Source organism: Bos taurus, chromosome 10 (assembly GCF_002263795.3).
Source record: "Bos taurus isolate L1 Dominette 01449 registration number 42190680 breed Hereford chromosome 10, ARS-UCD2.0, whole genome shotgun sequence".
NCBI lineage: Eukaryota > Metazoa > Chordata > Mammalia > Artiodactyla > Bovidae > Bos > Bos taurus.
Window position 1 is genome coordinate 12,354,336 of NC_037337.1, and position 14,750 is coordinate 12,369,085.

The 14,750-nt window shown below is 47.3% G+C and overlaps 1 protein-coding gene across 1 annotated transcript in view; it reads right to left on the reverse strand.

Annotated features, from left to right (window-relative positions):
- Positions 1-332, reverse strand: part of IGDCC4 (immunoglobulin superfamily DCC subclass member 4) — a 39,359-nt gene extending 39,027 nt beyond the window's left edge. The window contains exon 1 of the mRNA XM_002690523.6: positions 223-332. Within this exon, the coding sequence (XP_002690569.2) occupies positions 223-292 (70 nt within the window). The 5' untranslated portion in view covers positions 293-332. The remainder of the gene's footprint in view (positions 1-222) is intronic.
- Between the last annotated feature and the right edge of the window lie 14,418 nt (positions 333-14,750).

A 14,750-nucleotide genomic window follows, 5' to 3' on the forward strand; every position in this document is an offset into this window, starting at 1 on the left:
GACATACACACCCCCTACGGACAAGTACGCGCCGCGAACGCCGCCCGCCGCGGCTCGCGGACCCCGGAGCGCAGGCATCACCGGCACAAGGGCGCGCAGCCGGCGCCCCACGGTCCCCATTCGCTCGGGACTCGGGGCGCGGCGGCCCCACAGCCTCACGCAGTCCGGGGCGCACAGTCACCCCGCAGGCGCTCCCGCCGCTGCCTGGGCGCCCGCCCTTACCGCGCGCGGTCAGCAGGCAGAAGGTCAGAGCGATGAGCCCGCTGCCGCGGCCAGCGTCCCCCCGCGACATGGGGCCGGGCCCGGGCTGCCGCCGCCGCCGCCTCCCCGCGCCTCGGCCGCCGCCGCCGCCGCCGCCGGGGGAGGGCGCGCCGGGCGTCAGTGGCCCGGGGAGGCGCGGCGCCGCGGGCGGGGGCGCGGCCTCGGGGGCCCGGGCCTGAGCGGGGGCCGGCGCGGGGGCCGGGGCTGCTGCCGCCTCGCCCGCCCCTCCATCGCCATCTTGGGCGAGCCGCCCAGGCGGGGGCGCCAGGCGAGCGCGGCAGGTCGAGCCCCGCCGGCGACCCTGGCCCCGTGCTGTGACCTGCGCCTCGCGGGTGCTCCGCCCTGCTGGGGTCTGCGCGCGTGTGCCTCGCCGGCTCCGGGTCGCCATGGCCCCCCCCCCCCCCCCATTTGGGCAGTTGGTTTCTGGGTCTGTTTGTCTCTTCGTCTCTGCCTCGGGATCTCTTTCTGCCTCGATGTCTCTATTTCTTTTCTCTGCAGCTGCCTCAGGGTCTCCAGCATCTGGGTTCCAGGCTCAGTGGAGGCAGATTCAAGGCCTTGGTTTCTGTCCTGATAACCCCATCTTGCCATTTGAGCCAGTCCATTCCAGCCCAGGTCCTGGCCTGAATCCTCCTTAGTTTCTCCACCGACAGACCCTCTGGGGACTCGACGGTTCCCTCCTCATCTTCATCTCCATTTCCACTGCCATGACAAACTGATGACTTCTGTTGACCTTTTGGTCTTGGAATAACCAGCCCCAGCAGGGCATTTACTCTACTCCAAGCGCTGCCACAGGCTTCCCAGGCGGCTCAGGGGGTAAAGAATCCTCCTGCAGTGCAAGAGATGCCGGTTCAATCCCTGGGTCAGGAAGATCCCCTGGAGGAGGGCATGGCAACCCACTCCAGTTTTCTTGCCTGGAGAATCCCATGGACAAAGGAGCCTGGTGGGCTACAGTCCATAGGATCACTAAGAGTTCGACAAGACTTAGTACCCATGAACATGCAAGCACTGCCATATTTGCACCTCTCTGCAGCCCTGGGAGAGACAAGGAAGGTTTGATTGCTCTCATCTTACATGTAGGGAAACTGAGGCTGGAGGAGGCAAAGTGACTTGCCTAAGGAAACGAGGCCAGGGAGTAGCCGATACAAGACCTGAACTCTGGTTTTCTGACTCCAGGAGGTCATTTCCCACTCACAATTTCAACTGTGCGTTCTGTGTTCTAGCTAGACTGGTTGTCTTAGTATCCCAGTCACTTCTTTCTCTAAAGCCAGGGATTCAGTGGTCAGGCTAAGGTAGGGAGTGAAGTACAGACAGAATTTAAGGTCATCATTAGAAATGACCTATTTAAGGTCATTTCTAAGACCAAGATGCCATGGTTCTTTATCTCCTCTGTCTCCATGACAGAGCTATTTTGTCTCTGTACCCAGTGTGTACCGTACCCATCTGTTGCTAATTAACCCTTAATAATGACCAGCACTTTGCAGGTCCAGTGGAATTTAGCATTTATTCATTCATTGCCAAGCGCATCAGTAGCATTTGACTTAGCCGATCACTCCTACTTGTTTCTCTTAGTGATCTCATCTGGTCATCAAAGCTGTAAATTAAATCTTTATGCTGAAGATGCCTACATTTATATCTCAGCCTGCACCATCTCCCTTGAACTTCAGACTTGTGTATCCAGCTACCTGCTCAACATTTCCGTTGGCCAATGTGCATCTCACCTTTAACGTGTCCAGGGAATTCCCTGGTGGTCTAGTGGTTAGGATTCTGTGCTTTCACTGCCAGGAGCACAGATCAAATCCCTGGTGAGGGGGACTAAGATCCATGTAAACTGCAAGGATTAAAACAAAAACAGCAACAAATTTAACATGCCTAAAACTGAGCTCTGACCTTCCCTATTAAATCTGCTTCTCCCCCAGTCTCCCCATCTCAGTTCCTAGCAGCTTCATCATTCCTGATGCTCAGGTCAAAAGCCTTGGAGCCATCCTTGACTCTTCACCATCCCATCTTTCACACTTCACTTTCCTGCTACTACCTTCAACCAAGCACCATCATCTCTCACTAAATTGTCACAATTGCCCTCTCACTCGTCCCCCTTCAGTCCTTGTCCCCCTTCAGTCTTTTTTCACTATAGCATCCAGAGTGATCTTATTAAAACAGGGATGAGATCATGTCGCTTCTCTGCTCAAAACCCACCAGGGCCTCCTAGCTCAGAGCAAAAGCTGGAGTCCTTCATATGACAGGAAAGCCTATCTGATCTGGAAGGCCGTTCTATCTCTCTGACCTCTTCTCCAATGCCATTCTCCCCAGCTCACTGCCTCTCCAGTCACATCAGCCTCCTTGCTGTAACTTGATGGCAGCCAGTCCCCTACTTCCAGCCTCTAGACCTTTACTCAGCTGGTGCCGGTCTGGAGCTCTGTCCCCCACATCTCATGTCCTCACAAGCCCCCCTACTCTGCCTGTGTGCCCATTTTTCTAACATGCTCTGTACATGCTAAGTTGCTTCAGTTGTGTCCGACTCTTTGCGATCCTATGGACTGTAGCCCACCAGGCTCCTCTGTCCATGGGATTCTCCAGACAAGAATACTGGAGTGGGTTGCCATGCCCTCCTCCAGGGATCTTATCTCCATGCCCTGCATCTCCTGTATTGCAGGCAGATACTTTATCCCTGACCCACTTGGGAAGCCCCTCTAACATCCTCTGTTTTACTGATTTCATTTATAATCTGTCCTCCTAACCAGAATGTGGGCTTTGTGAGGACAAGGATTTTCACTGGCTGGGTTCACTGCTGAATTCTAAGCAGTGAACCGGTATCGGACACTGTGTAGATGCCAGGGGGCCAGGATAAGATACAAGTCACTGCCTAGGGAGACAGCTGTGTCCTAAGTGGCATGGGGTGGCTGGGAGAATGGGAATACGAGAAGGAGGGACCAACCGTGTGTGGTGAGGGGCTGGGGAGTAGTTGAGGAAAAAGCCTTCACAGAACTGTTAATTGTTACAAATGTTTGACCTAGGTCTTGACAGTCTAAGGAGGGTACAGCCTTGTTGGGGGAGGAACAGCCATGGTGGGGGAGGAAATGCCCTAATGCAGAGGCCCTGTTGCATGAGGGCACGAGAAGGCACGTGGATTTTATCTATGTTATTTGGGGAGAAGTACTTCCCAATAGATCCTAACATCTTTTCTTTCACATTTCAGGAATAAAACTCAAAATTTGTTTTTTTCACTTTAGCACAAAATGCAATCACTAAATGAAGGCAATATTTATCTATTTATGTATTTTCGATCCTATAACATGATTAAATTTCAATGTACATTTGGTCCCCAAATTTTATATATCATCTTGTTTGTTGACAGATCATATGTTTTTGCAATTAATTTAAAACTAGTGCCCATCACTTCGTTGATAGGGAAGAGTGTTTTTTTAATCATCAGTTTGCTGTTGCTAAGTCGCTTCAGTCGTGTTCGCCTCTGTGCGACCCCATAGACGGCAGCCCACCAGGCTTCCCCGTCCCTGGGATTCTCCAGGCAAGAACACTGGAGTGGGTTGCCATTTCCTTCTCCAGTGCATGAAAGTGAAAAGTGAAAGTGAAGTCACTCAGTCGTGTCCAACCCTCAGCGACCCCATGGACTGCAGCCTACCAGACTCCTCCATCCATGGGATTTTCCAGGCAACAGTACTGGAGTGGGGTGCCATTGCATGACTTAGCAGCATGCAAAAATGACCAGAGTTTTAAATCACTAAGGAAGTTGTCAAGAGAGCATATTACTGTGAAAGGGATTTGAGCATCAAAAAGCATTGGCAAGCATTTGCCTGAGTAATCTCTAAGATCTCAGTAGGTTCTATGATCCTAAATTAATCATTTATGGAACACTTGCTCTGTAGGACCAGCAGTGGGAGTCTGTGGCTTTCACATCATTCTAGAATAAATGCCAGAATCGATGACTGTAGTGAGTTTTAAAGTACAGTCGTCCCTTGTCTCTCAGTATCTGTGGGGGATTAGTTCCAGAACCCTCCATGGATACCAAAGTCCATGGATGCTCAAGTCTTTTATATACAGTGGGGAAGGATTTGCATATAATCTACATATAACATCCCATACACTGTAAATCATTTCTAGATAACTTGTAATGTCTAGTACAATATAAATGCTATATAAATAGTTTTAAATACAATGTAAATGCTATGTGAATAGTTGGCATTGGGTGGAAAATTGAAGTTTTGTTTCTTGGATCTTTCTGGAACTTTTTTTTTTTAATTTTCATCTGTGGTTTTTTGAATCTGCAGATATGGAACCCACAGGTATGGAGAGTTATACCAGTTCTTTGACATCCCTCCCTTCAGGTAATCTCCTTCCCCTGCCTTTGAATATAGTGACCTTAGTGACTCATTTCTAAAGCACTGAATGTGGTGAAGGTGGTACTACATGGCTTCTGAGATGTGTCAAAAAAAGATGCAGCTCCCACCTGGCTTTCTCCAGACGACATGTGCCTTTGGATCCCTGAGCCATCAGGTAGGAAGTCTGGCCACCCTGAAGTTGCCACGCTAGAGAGTCCATGTGGGGAGACCTTATGGAGATGGAGATGCTGGAGGAGCCCCAGTTGTTCCAGCCCAGGAGCCAAAGGTGTGAGGAAACCTTCCCATGTCCACCCCCAGCTCCTGTCTGACCGACCGTACCACATAGGAGATCCTGAGACCAGTTAACCCCCAGCACTGTGAGAAATAGTAATAGTAACACGTGGTTGTTGTCGGTGTTCTGCACCGTTAATTTTGGGATGGTTTGATTTGTATTACCAGATAGCCAGAACACACGCTAGAGTCTTTACTGGGTTGGGTTCACTACTAGAACCACTCTCTGCTTCTTTCATTCATCCCCCTTTGAGGAAGATACTAAAGATAAATATGTTTAGAATATCTTCACTCTTCACATTTAAAACCATCTCCCACAGGATGCTTCTGCTCATGTCCTCTGAGCCAGGGGGATGGGTGGGTCTTCTCACCCTAAGATATCTTTTCATTTCTTTCTTATCAACAGATGCTAATAGATTTGTGAAATTATGGGATATTTTCATTTTTCCTTTGTGCTTTTCTGTTTTTTTTTGTTTTTTGCCAAATTGTCTACATTGAACACATATTATTTTTGTAAACAGAAATAGTAAATGTAACTAAGGAAAAAATACATCAGTTAAGGAAGATGAGAAAGTTCTGAAGTTAAATAGTGGTGATGGTTGAACAACAGTGTGAACGTATGGAAGGCCGCTGAGCTGTACACTCAAAATGTCTGAAATGGTGAAGTTTGTTATGTATAGTTTACCAAAATGGAAAAATATATACAATTCTGTAAAACTCGACTTGAGTCTCAGCTCCTTCAAGGTTACCTTCCAGATCTCACCAATCCAAACCTATTAAACTCATTAAATATCTGAAATGCTGTATATTGGCAATGAAAGTGTACTTTAAAAAGAAAACATTGGAAATGTTAGCAATTAAAACAAAAAATATCAGTGGAAAGGTGTCTAGTTTGGGATTGAATTTGTAATAAAAACACACTTTAAAAAATTACTATTTAAAAAAATCATTTTATTTACTTATTTTTGGCAGTGCTAGATCTTCGTTCGGCGAAGGCAATGGCACCCCACTCCAGTACTCTTGCCTAGAAAATCCCATGGATGGAGGAGCCTGGTAGGCTGCAGTCCATGGGGTCACTAAGAGTCAGACACGACTGAATTACTTCACTTTCACTTTTCACTTTCATGCATTGGAGAAAGAAATGGCAACCCACTCCAGTGTTCTTGCCTGGAGAATCCCAGGGATGGGGGAAGCCTGGTGGGCTGCCGTCTATGGGGTCGCACAGAGTCGGACACGACGGAAGTGACTTAGCAGCAGCAGCAGGTCTTCATTGCTGCATAGACTTTTCTTTAGTTATGTTGAGCAGAGGCTACTCTCTGGTTGCTGTGAACAGGCTTCTCATTGCAGTGGCCTCTCTTGCAGAGCACAGGCTCTAAGCTGAGTGGGCTTCAGTAGTTGCGGCTCCCAGGCTCCAGAGCACAGGCTCAGTAGTTGTGGCTCACAGGCTTAGTTGCTCCATGCCATGTAGGATCTTCCCAGATCAGGGATCGAATCCATGTCTCCTGCACTGACAGGCAGATTCTTTACCACTGAGCCGCCAGGGAAGCCCATACATACACTTTAAAAAAAAAAAAAGATAATTATATAGATAAAACAAAGTTCTGCATGAATGAAAATGATTCAAAGTTTATTACAATACATGATTCATCGCTGAGTATATTTACGTAGTTATAATGATGTAAACACTGAATATTGATCTAAGTAAAACTGCAGTAGAACTGCTCTATTGAAAAGATGAGGAGGGGGGTAAGCGGTGTGTGTGCTTGGTGGATATGGGAGGGAAAACAGCTAAATTCTAATCTTTTGTAGTGGGATACCACTAGATAATGAAATAAAACTGGAAAAAAGAATCACAGAGTAACATTACAAACATGTTATTTAGAGATTTTAGAACTTGACTCCTTAAGCTATGTGGCTATGTAACTATGATAGAATTAAAACTTAAAAAAAAAGAGATGATACAAGTACTGTTCACACGGTGGCCCCCCTGCCCTGAGCCATCCTTCCTCCACAGCTTTCTACACCACCTTGCTGAGCCCAGCAGCTGATTCCTGCTGGAATCACTGCTCTTGGACACCCACTTGTGCCTAAGGCCAGCTTGCCCCTGCAGGCCTGGGTTTGGAGTGGCTCTTTCTGTCCCCTTGTGTGGGGCCTCTGTACACCCAACACAGTGGGCTGAGACCAGCTCTCTCCCAAGGTCTCTGGAAGCTCCGCCTGTAGCTGGATATACTGACTGTGGCAGGATGCTAGCCCTGCCTTCTGCGGAACTGAAGGTAGGTGATGCTGGTCACACTGTCCACCCATCTTTGGAAGCTGCACCCTCCATGCTGGAGACTGTGACCTCCCTCAGCCCCTGGGGGCCCGAGTCCTCCCCAGGCCCTGTCCTACCTAATAGCCTTTTTCCTCTTCACTTTCCCCATTAAAGTATATATGTCTTAGGGGCTTCCCCAGTGGCTCAGTGGTAAAGAGTTCGCCTGCCATTGCAGAGTCCGCCTGCAATGCAGGAGACACAAGTTCCATCCCTGACCTGCGAAGATCCAATATGCCTCAGAGCAGATAAGCCTGTGCACCACAACTGTCGAACCTGTTCTCTAGAGCCCAGAAACGGCAGCTACTGAGCCCACGGGCCGTAATTACCAAAACTTGTGCAACCTAGAACTCGTGCCGTAATTACCAAAGCTTGCGCACTCTAGAGCTCGTGCTCTGTGACCTGAGAAGCCATGCACAGCAAACAAGGGTAGCCCTCACTCTCCGCAAGTAGAAAAAAGCTTGCACAGCCTAACAAAGACCCAGCAAGGGCAAAAGTCAGTCAATAAAGTTTAAGTATATATGCTCATGACCCACCTTCTCTTCTGGTCTCTCAGACAAACTGAATCTGTGGAGGTGCAGCCAGCAGGAGAGGGCAGGGGGAAGATGCACAATCCCATGGGCTCTCACTGTTTAAGGCCCTTACAGCCCATCCCAGCACTCCCCTTCCCTATCGTAGCCCTCCCCAGCCACACTCAGCTTCCCGCCTTCCAGAGTGCCAGCTCCCAAACTTAACCCGCTTCATGCCTGTGAGGAAAGGATTCTTTGCCTAGAATGACTTACTCTCACCTGGAGAAACTCACTCCTTGACACCTAATCCAAATGCCACCTCCTCTGTGCAGCCCTATTGACCATCCTCTTTTCTTGTAAAAAATTTTTTTTATTTATGTATTTCTTTTTGGCTGCTCTGGGCCTTCGTTGCTGTGCATGGGCTTTCTCTAGTTGTGGTGAGCGGGGGCTCCTCTTCATTGTGGAGCGTGGACTTCTCATTGTTGTGGCTTCTCTTGTTGCAGCTCCTGGGCTCTAGGGTGCACAGGCTTATTTGTTCCAAGGCATGTGAGATCTTCCCAGATCAGGGATTGAACCAGTGTCCCCTGTACGGCAAGGTGGATTCTTAACTGCTGGGAAGCCCTGACCATCCTTTTTGCCACTGCCCAGAGAAAACAGTCACTCATATTTGTTGAGTGCTGTGTGTCAGATACTGGGAATTCTGCATGCATTTTTTTCATACTGAAGTTCACAGCAACTCCATGAAGTAGTACCATTAATAACTCTATGTTATAGAAGAGGTGGCTGAAGCACAGAGAGGTTAAGTAACTTGCCCAAGGTCACACAGTAGGAAGTGATTCGGTGGGAGACAGGAAGACAGACTCTCTAGGTCAAAGCCCCTTGTTCTAACTGCCATTCTTCCCTGCCTCCTGGGGGTGGGGGGGCTCACACAAGACTCAGCACTCGACATCTCTCTTTGTACTGACCCTCTTTTATTTATACATCTATGTCCACTTCTGGACTGAGAACCCTTGGAGAGTAGACTGACTTCTCTGAGCATTCCCAGATCCCTGAATCCTTCAGCATGAGCCAGGTCATGGCAGCTGCTCAACTCATGTTGCTTGCTCAAGGATGAGTGAAGCCAGGAATAGCATTCTGCTTCTGCACTGTGACCTTGGACAAGGCACACAACCTCCCTGAGCTCTCATTTCTTTCTCTGGAGGAAGAAAATAAAAAAGCAACCTGGTGGACGGAGGGTATTAATACTGCATAACTAATCTTAGCTTACTATGAAGATCAAATTGAACATGATGCTGTCATGAGGAAATATAGTGTAAGCAGTGGGGCACTCACCATATAGGTGCTAGCAGTTGATATTCAGGGTTTCCTTGGTGGCCCTAAAGAACCAGGGTGCCAATGCAGGAGACATAAGGGATATGGGTCTGATCCCTGAGTCAGGAAGATCCCCTGGAGAAGGACGTGGCAACCCCCTCCAGTATTCTTGCCTGGAGAACCTCCATGGACAGAGGAGCCTGGCGGGCTACAGTCCGTACAATCACAGAGTCAGACATGACTGAAGCAACTTAGCACGCAGCTGATATTCAGAGGGAAATGTGTCAACTGCTCACAGGTAAAACATGTTATGCTAACAGGGGTCTTACAGTTAATGATACCTTCATCCAAGTTAATGTGTAATTCTGGAAGATCAGCCTTCAGTCAGGCCAATGAGAAGTATCTGAGGTCAAGGCAGAGCCTGGTCACCCCCATGGGAGGCTTCTGTCCCCACCCTCCTTACTCGTCCTGGAACCTGGTCTTCTCCCAAGGTCTCTGGGGCTGGCTCATGTTCCCCTCCCCACCCAGCATCTAACTTCTCCCCATGGCTTGAGTCTGACAGCTCAGGTCTTGGAAAGCAGACTGCTCCCCTTGGCAGCCCTTCACTCCTTGGAGGAGATGAGGTCAGATCAATGGCAGGAATGCCAACTTCATAAATCACTTCCAACATGTTGACCTCACCGCAACTCCGTGAAGAAGGTATTAGAACCCCACTGTAGAGTCCAAGGTTACAGAAGCCAAGGGCTTGCTCAAGAGCACAACTGCTGGACTTGAACACAAGTCTATCAGATTTCAAATATGCTAGTCTTTCTCATGCTCCCCCTTCTTTCTCTGGGCAAGTTCAGGGAGATTCATATCCAAGACCCACCCAGTACAGGCTTTCTGAGCTCAGCATGAGTCCCCAGAGGAACTCAGATTTCAGGCAAATTCCATATTTCCTTGATTCTAAGATGTATTCTTATTCAGTTTTATGTTTCTGATATGGAGATCATAAAAATGATAACAGTTGAGATTTTAGGAAATTTAGAAGGACTCCTGGGACCGCAGTCAAGTGTCTCTTTCAGTTACCAACTGGTTCTGTGCCTTTGTCATTTTACATGCCTGTACCTCAGGGAGTTGGCCTGATTTTTGGCACTGGCTCTGCCACTTGACAGCCATGTGGCTCTGTGGTCCTCTCCGGGATTTAGTTTCCTCATCTCTAAAATGATTGGAGGGGTCACTGATTTTATTTATTTATTTAAATTTTTGGCTGTGCTGGGTCTTCACTGCTGTGCATGGACTTTCTCTAGTTGCAGTAGGCGGTCTTTTCACTGTGATGGCTTCTCTCGTTGTGGAGCACAGGCTCTAAGGCACGCAGGCTCAGTGGTTGTGGCACACAGGATTAGTGGCTCCATGGCATGTGGCATCTTCCCAGACCAGGGATCAAACCCATGTCCCTGCATTGGCAGGCGAATTCTTAACCACTGGACCACCAGGGAAGTCCAAGATGATTTCTGTTCTGGCTCTGACATTCCATGAATGCGGTCTTCCAATGCTCTGTCTCAAAGGTCCTACATTACTCTGGCTGTACATTAGTATCATCTAGGGAGCTTATCAAAAATTATTAAAATACGGCTGACATCCTCCCCCACTGACCCCAGGAAAGACTCAGACATCCACCTTTTTATAAGCTCCCTTGGCAATTGTGACTGCAAGCAGGGCTCAGAAGTACCACTCTTCCAGACCTAAAGCCTCAGTGGGGGACAAAGGATAGAAATTCCAATGACATTTCAGAGGAGCCTTAAAAGCTTAAATCTGGGCAGAATTTTCTTTTGCAGTCTTACAAATAGATTGGTGGATGGGTATTCAGGAACCTATAACCTATCAATTTAGTTCAGTTCAATTCAGTCGCTCAGTCGTGTCCGACTCTTTGCAACCCCATGAATCGCAGCACGCCAGGCCTCCCTGTCCATCACCAACACCCAGAGTTCACTGAGACTCACGTCCATCAAGTCAGTGATGCCATCCAGCCATCTCATCCTCTGTCGTCCCCTTCTCCTCCTGCCCCCAATCCCTCCCAGCATCAGAGTCTTTTCCAATGAGTCAACTCTTCACATGAGGTGGCCAATGTACTGGAGTTTCAGCTTTAGCATCATTCCGTCCAAAGAAATCCCAGGGCTGATCTCCTTCAGAATGGACTGGTTGGATCTCCTTGCAGTCCAAGGGACTCTCAAGAGTCTTCTCCAACACCACAGTTAAAAGCATCAATTCTCGGTTCAGCTTTCTTCACAGTCCAACTCTCACATCCATACATGACCACTGGAAAAACCATAGCCTTGGCTAGATGGGCCTTTGTTGGCAAAGTAATGTCTTTGCTTTTCAATATGCTATCTAGGTTGGCCATAACTTTTCTCCCATTAGATGATCCCATATAGGGGAGGTCAAAATAATTTTTTCATTAAAAATTTTTTGATATTCAAATATCTAATAAGTGATTCCTACCTGGCTATAGTAGGTATGATGGGGAGAGTTAACCAAGTATAATACAGTGCCTAGTCTAACAGTCTCCAATCTAAGTGCAGAAACAAAATCAGAGGCAAACAGTATGGTATAAAATTAAGTGCTAAATCTAAGATAATTTTTATTGAGCACTTTTATTGCATGCCAGGCACCAAGTGCCTTCTAGTATATTAGACGAATTTAATCCTCACAATAACCCACTGAGGAAGGTTCTGCTACTATTCCTACTTCTCACTTAAGGAAACCAAGGATCAGAGTGTTGTGTAAACATACACAAGCCCATAAAGATAGCAAGTAGCAGAGGCAAGGGTTGAAGCCAGGCTCCAAAGCTGACGCTGGTACCATTGTGCAATACCACCTATGTTGGCTGGGAGACTCTCATATAAGCTCTGTAGGGTACCAAGAGGAGCCTGGGTCTGGCCTCAAAGCATGTGTTCTACTAATTAAAAGAAGAGAGGAAACTTTCCAGATGCTTGTGGGTGAGAGAAGAGACCATGTGAGGGAACGTGAGGTGACAAGGGCTTTGAGTGTCGAGTGGATTTGACTAGGGACAGGAGTGAGACAGTGAATTTATCATGCCGTTAAGGAGGTGGCAGTGCTCTGCCGAGTGCACTAGTGAGGTGGGAGGTGAAGTCGGTCCTGAGGACCTGCTGAGGGCAAGGTCCTCTCCATCTTCGTTTCCTCATGGTCTACACAGGCCTGGCACATGACTGCTACTGTATTTGGTCAGTGAAGTTGGCAACTGCTTCTTTGAAGTCATTTGGAATTCTTTTTAACCTTTTATTTTGTATTGGGGTATAACCAATTAACAATGTTGTGCCAGTTTCAGTTTCAGAACATGGAAGGGATTCAGCCATACATATACATGTATCCACTCTCCTCCAAACTCCCCTCCCATCCAGGCTGCCACATAACACTGAGTGGAGTTTCGTGTGCTATACTGTAGGTCCTTGCTGGTTATCCATTTTAAATATAGCCGTGGGTACATGTCAATCCCAAACTCCCTAACTATTCCTTTCCCCTGGCAACCATAAGATCATTTTCAAAGTCTGTGGGTCTCTGTCTTGTAAGTAGGTTCTTTGTATCATTTCTTTTTAGACTCCACATATAAGGGATGTCATACGATATTTCTCCTTCTCTGAAGAAAGTCACCTGGAAATCTTTTTTAAGTAGAAAACAAAACTTTAATGAAAACTTGAAAGCTCCAGTATGAAGTAACAAAATCAACAACCTACAAATCTTTCAGTCCTTTGCCTTTCAAGCAAAATATTCTCTTAAAAAAAATGCCCATTTCATAATAAATATCCCCATCTATAGGCTAGGCATGTCTGAGCTGATACATGGATATAAAATTCAAAAGAGAAGGGAACGAAAATATTTTAAAAATAAAAATCTGAATCCTTTCCTTGAGGTATATAACAATATGGTTACCAACATATTCAGCACCTTGTAATAATCAAGTTACTAATTGGAGCCCTGGAACAGCCCCTGAAATGAAAGAACAAGAGATCCTAGTTGTTCATGAGTCACAAGTTGGCAGCAGAAGAAAAACTGACAGCAACTGGACAGGAACTCAAATACATGAAATCCACATGTTCTGAACAATTACACACTCACTTCAAATAGCTAATAGTCTATAGGGTTTTACAAAAGGAGCTCAGAGCCTGGAATACGAATCGTTGCCCTCTGAGTGATGGGCATTCCTAAAGCATCCTTAATGCTTTTTTTTTTTTTTTTTTTAATCAACACAGGACTCCATATGAGGGGACCAAACATCACATCTCATCTCACAGATTACCTTGGGTGTAGAAACTTCAGATGCCACTTGTTATTTTGTTGTTTTCGTTGCTAAGTCATGTCCGACTCTGCGACCCCATGGACTACAGACCGCCAGGCTCCTCTGTCCATGGGATTTCCCAGGCAAGAATACTGGAGTGGGTTGCCATTTCCAGCTCCAGGTGGAATTTTTTATCTTCACTTTCTACTCCAACCCAGCATGACATTGAAGGTTCTGGACTGAGGAGGTAGGAGCAGAGACAGGAATGAGGATGGACAGTTGAGACAACGAAAAACAATGACATGGCTCAGCAACACACCATTAAGTGCCCAAGTACGTTAAGTACAGAGGGTGGCATTCACATGCCTGCTGAGGGATGGCACTGTGGCCATACATGTGCCCAGAAACCGAGCCAACATGGAAAATCCATTTCACAGAAGAGCACCGTGGTTTCCAGAACCTACCTGGCCGGAGGACCTTCCTGCAAATAACTCACTTGTGAGAAGAATGCTAGAAGTGAAGGTATTAGTCACTCAGTCGCATCAAACTCTGTGACCCCAGGGACTGTAGCCCGCCAGGCTCCTCTGTCCCTGGGATTCTCCAGGCAAGAATACTGGAGTGGGTTGCCACTTCCTTTTCCAGGGGATCTTTCCGACCCAGGGATCGAACTGCATTGTAGGCAGACTCTTTACCATCTGAGCCACCAGGGAAGTCTGAGAAGAACGCTTAACCATGTCCTTCCGCAGAGCGCTTTTCCAGTGAAGATGTGCAGGTGTGGGCAGTGGCAGGGAGTGGGTTCCTGACACTGGCTAAGGACATTGTCCTGTTCCCAAACTTCTATTTCAAGAACTCAAGTAGGGAGCCAATTTAGGTGTATCTTTCAGCAAGGTGCACACAAACTCAGAAATCTCATTCCCTGTGTCAGAGCTGATCCCATGTAATCCATTTCAGTGAGAGCTCACCCCCATCCAGGGTGGCATGGCCAGGGCACCAGATCTGTGGACAGAACTAGGCTGATTATTTAAATCCTGCTAATTCCCCAAATTGCTCCAAGCCCCAAATAAAATTATGGTTATGGATCCTTATACTGCAATTGTTTTAATTCTGCTCCCTCCAAAGCACCAAGGGATCAATCCTTATTTCTCATAACCACTGCGTGGGTGAGGTCAGGCCAGAGGGCCGTCGGAGGCCTTGAGGTCATACACTTGCTCTGACAGGACCCTGGAGCCCAGGAGCCACTGCCAAGTCTGCACTGCCATCCAGCTTTGTGGGATGATTATGGCCAGTTTGAAAGCTGATTTTTGATTAGCAATAATCCTGGGTAAATTAAAGAGATCATAGTCTATAAAAGTTTCTCACCTGGAGTGCCATAAATTATATGTGCGCTGAGGCACTAAATTTCTTTAGTTTGGGTGGGTCTGGCTGATCATTTCTGGCTAAAAGTAACCTCAACAGGTTAA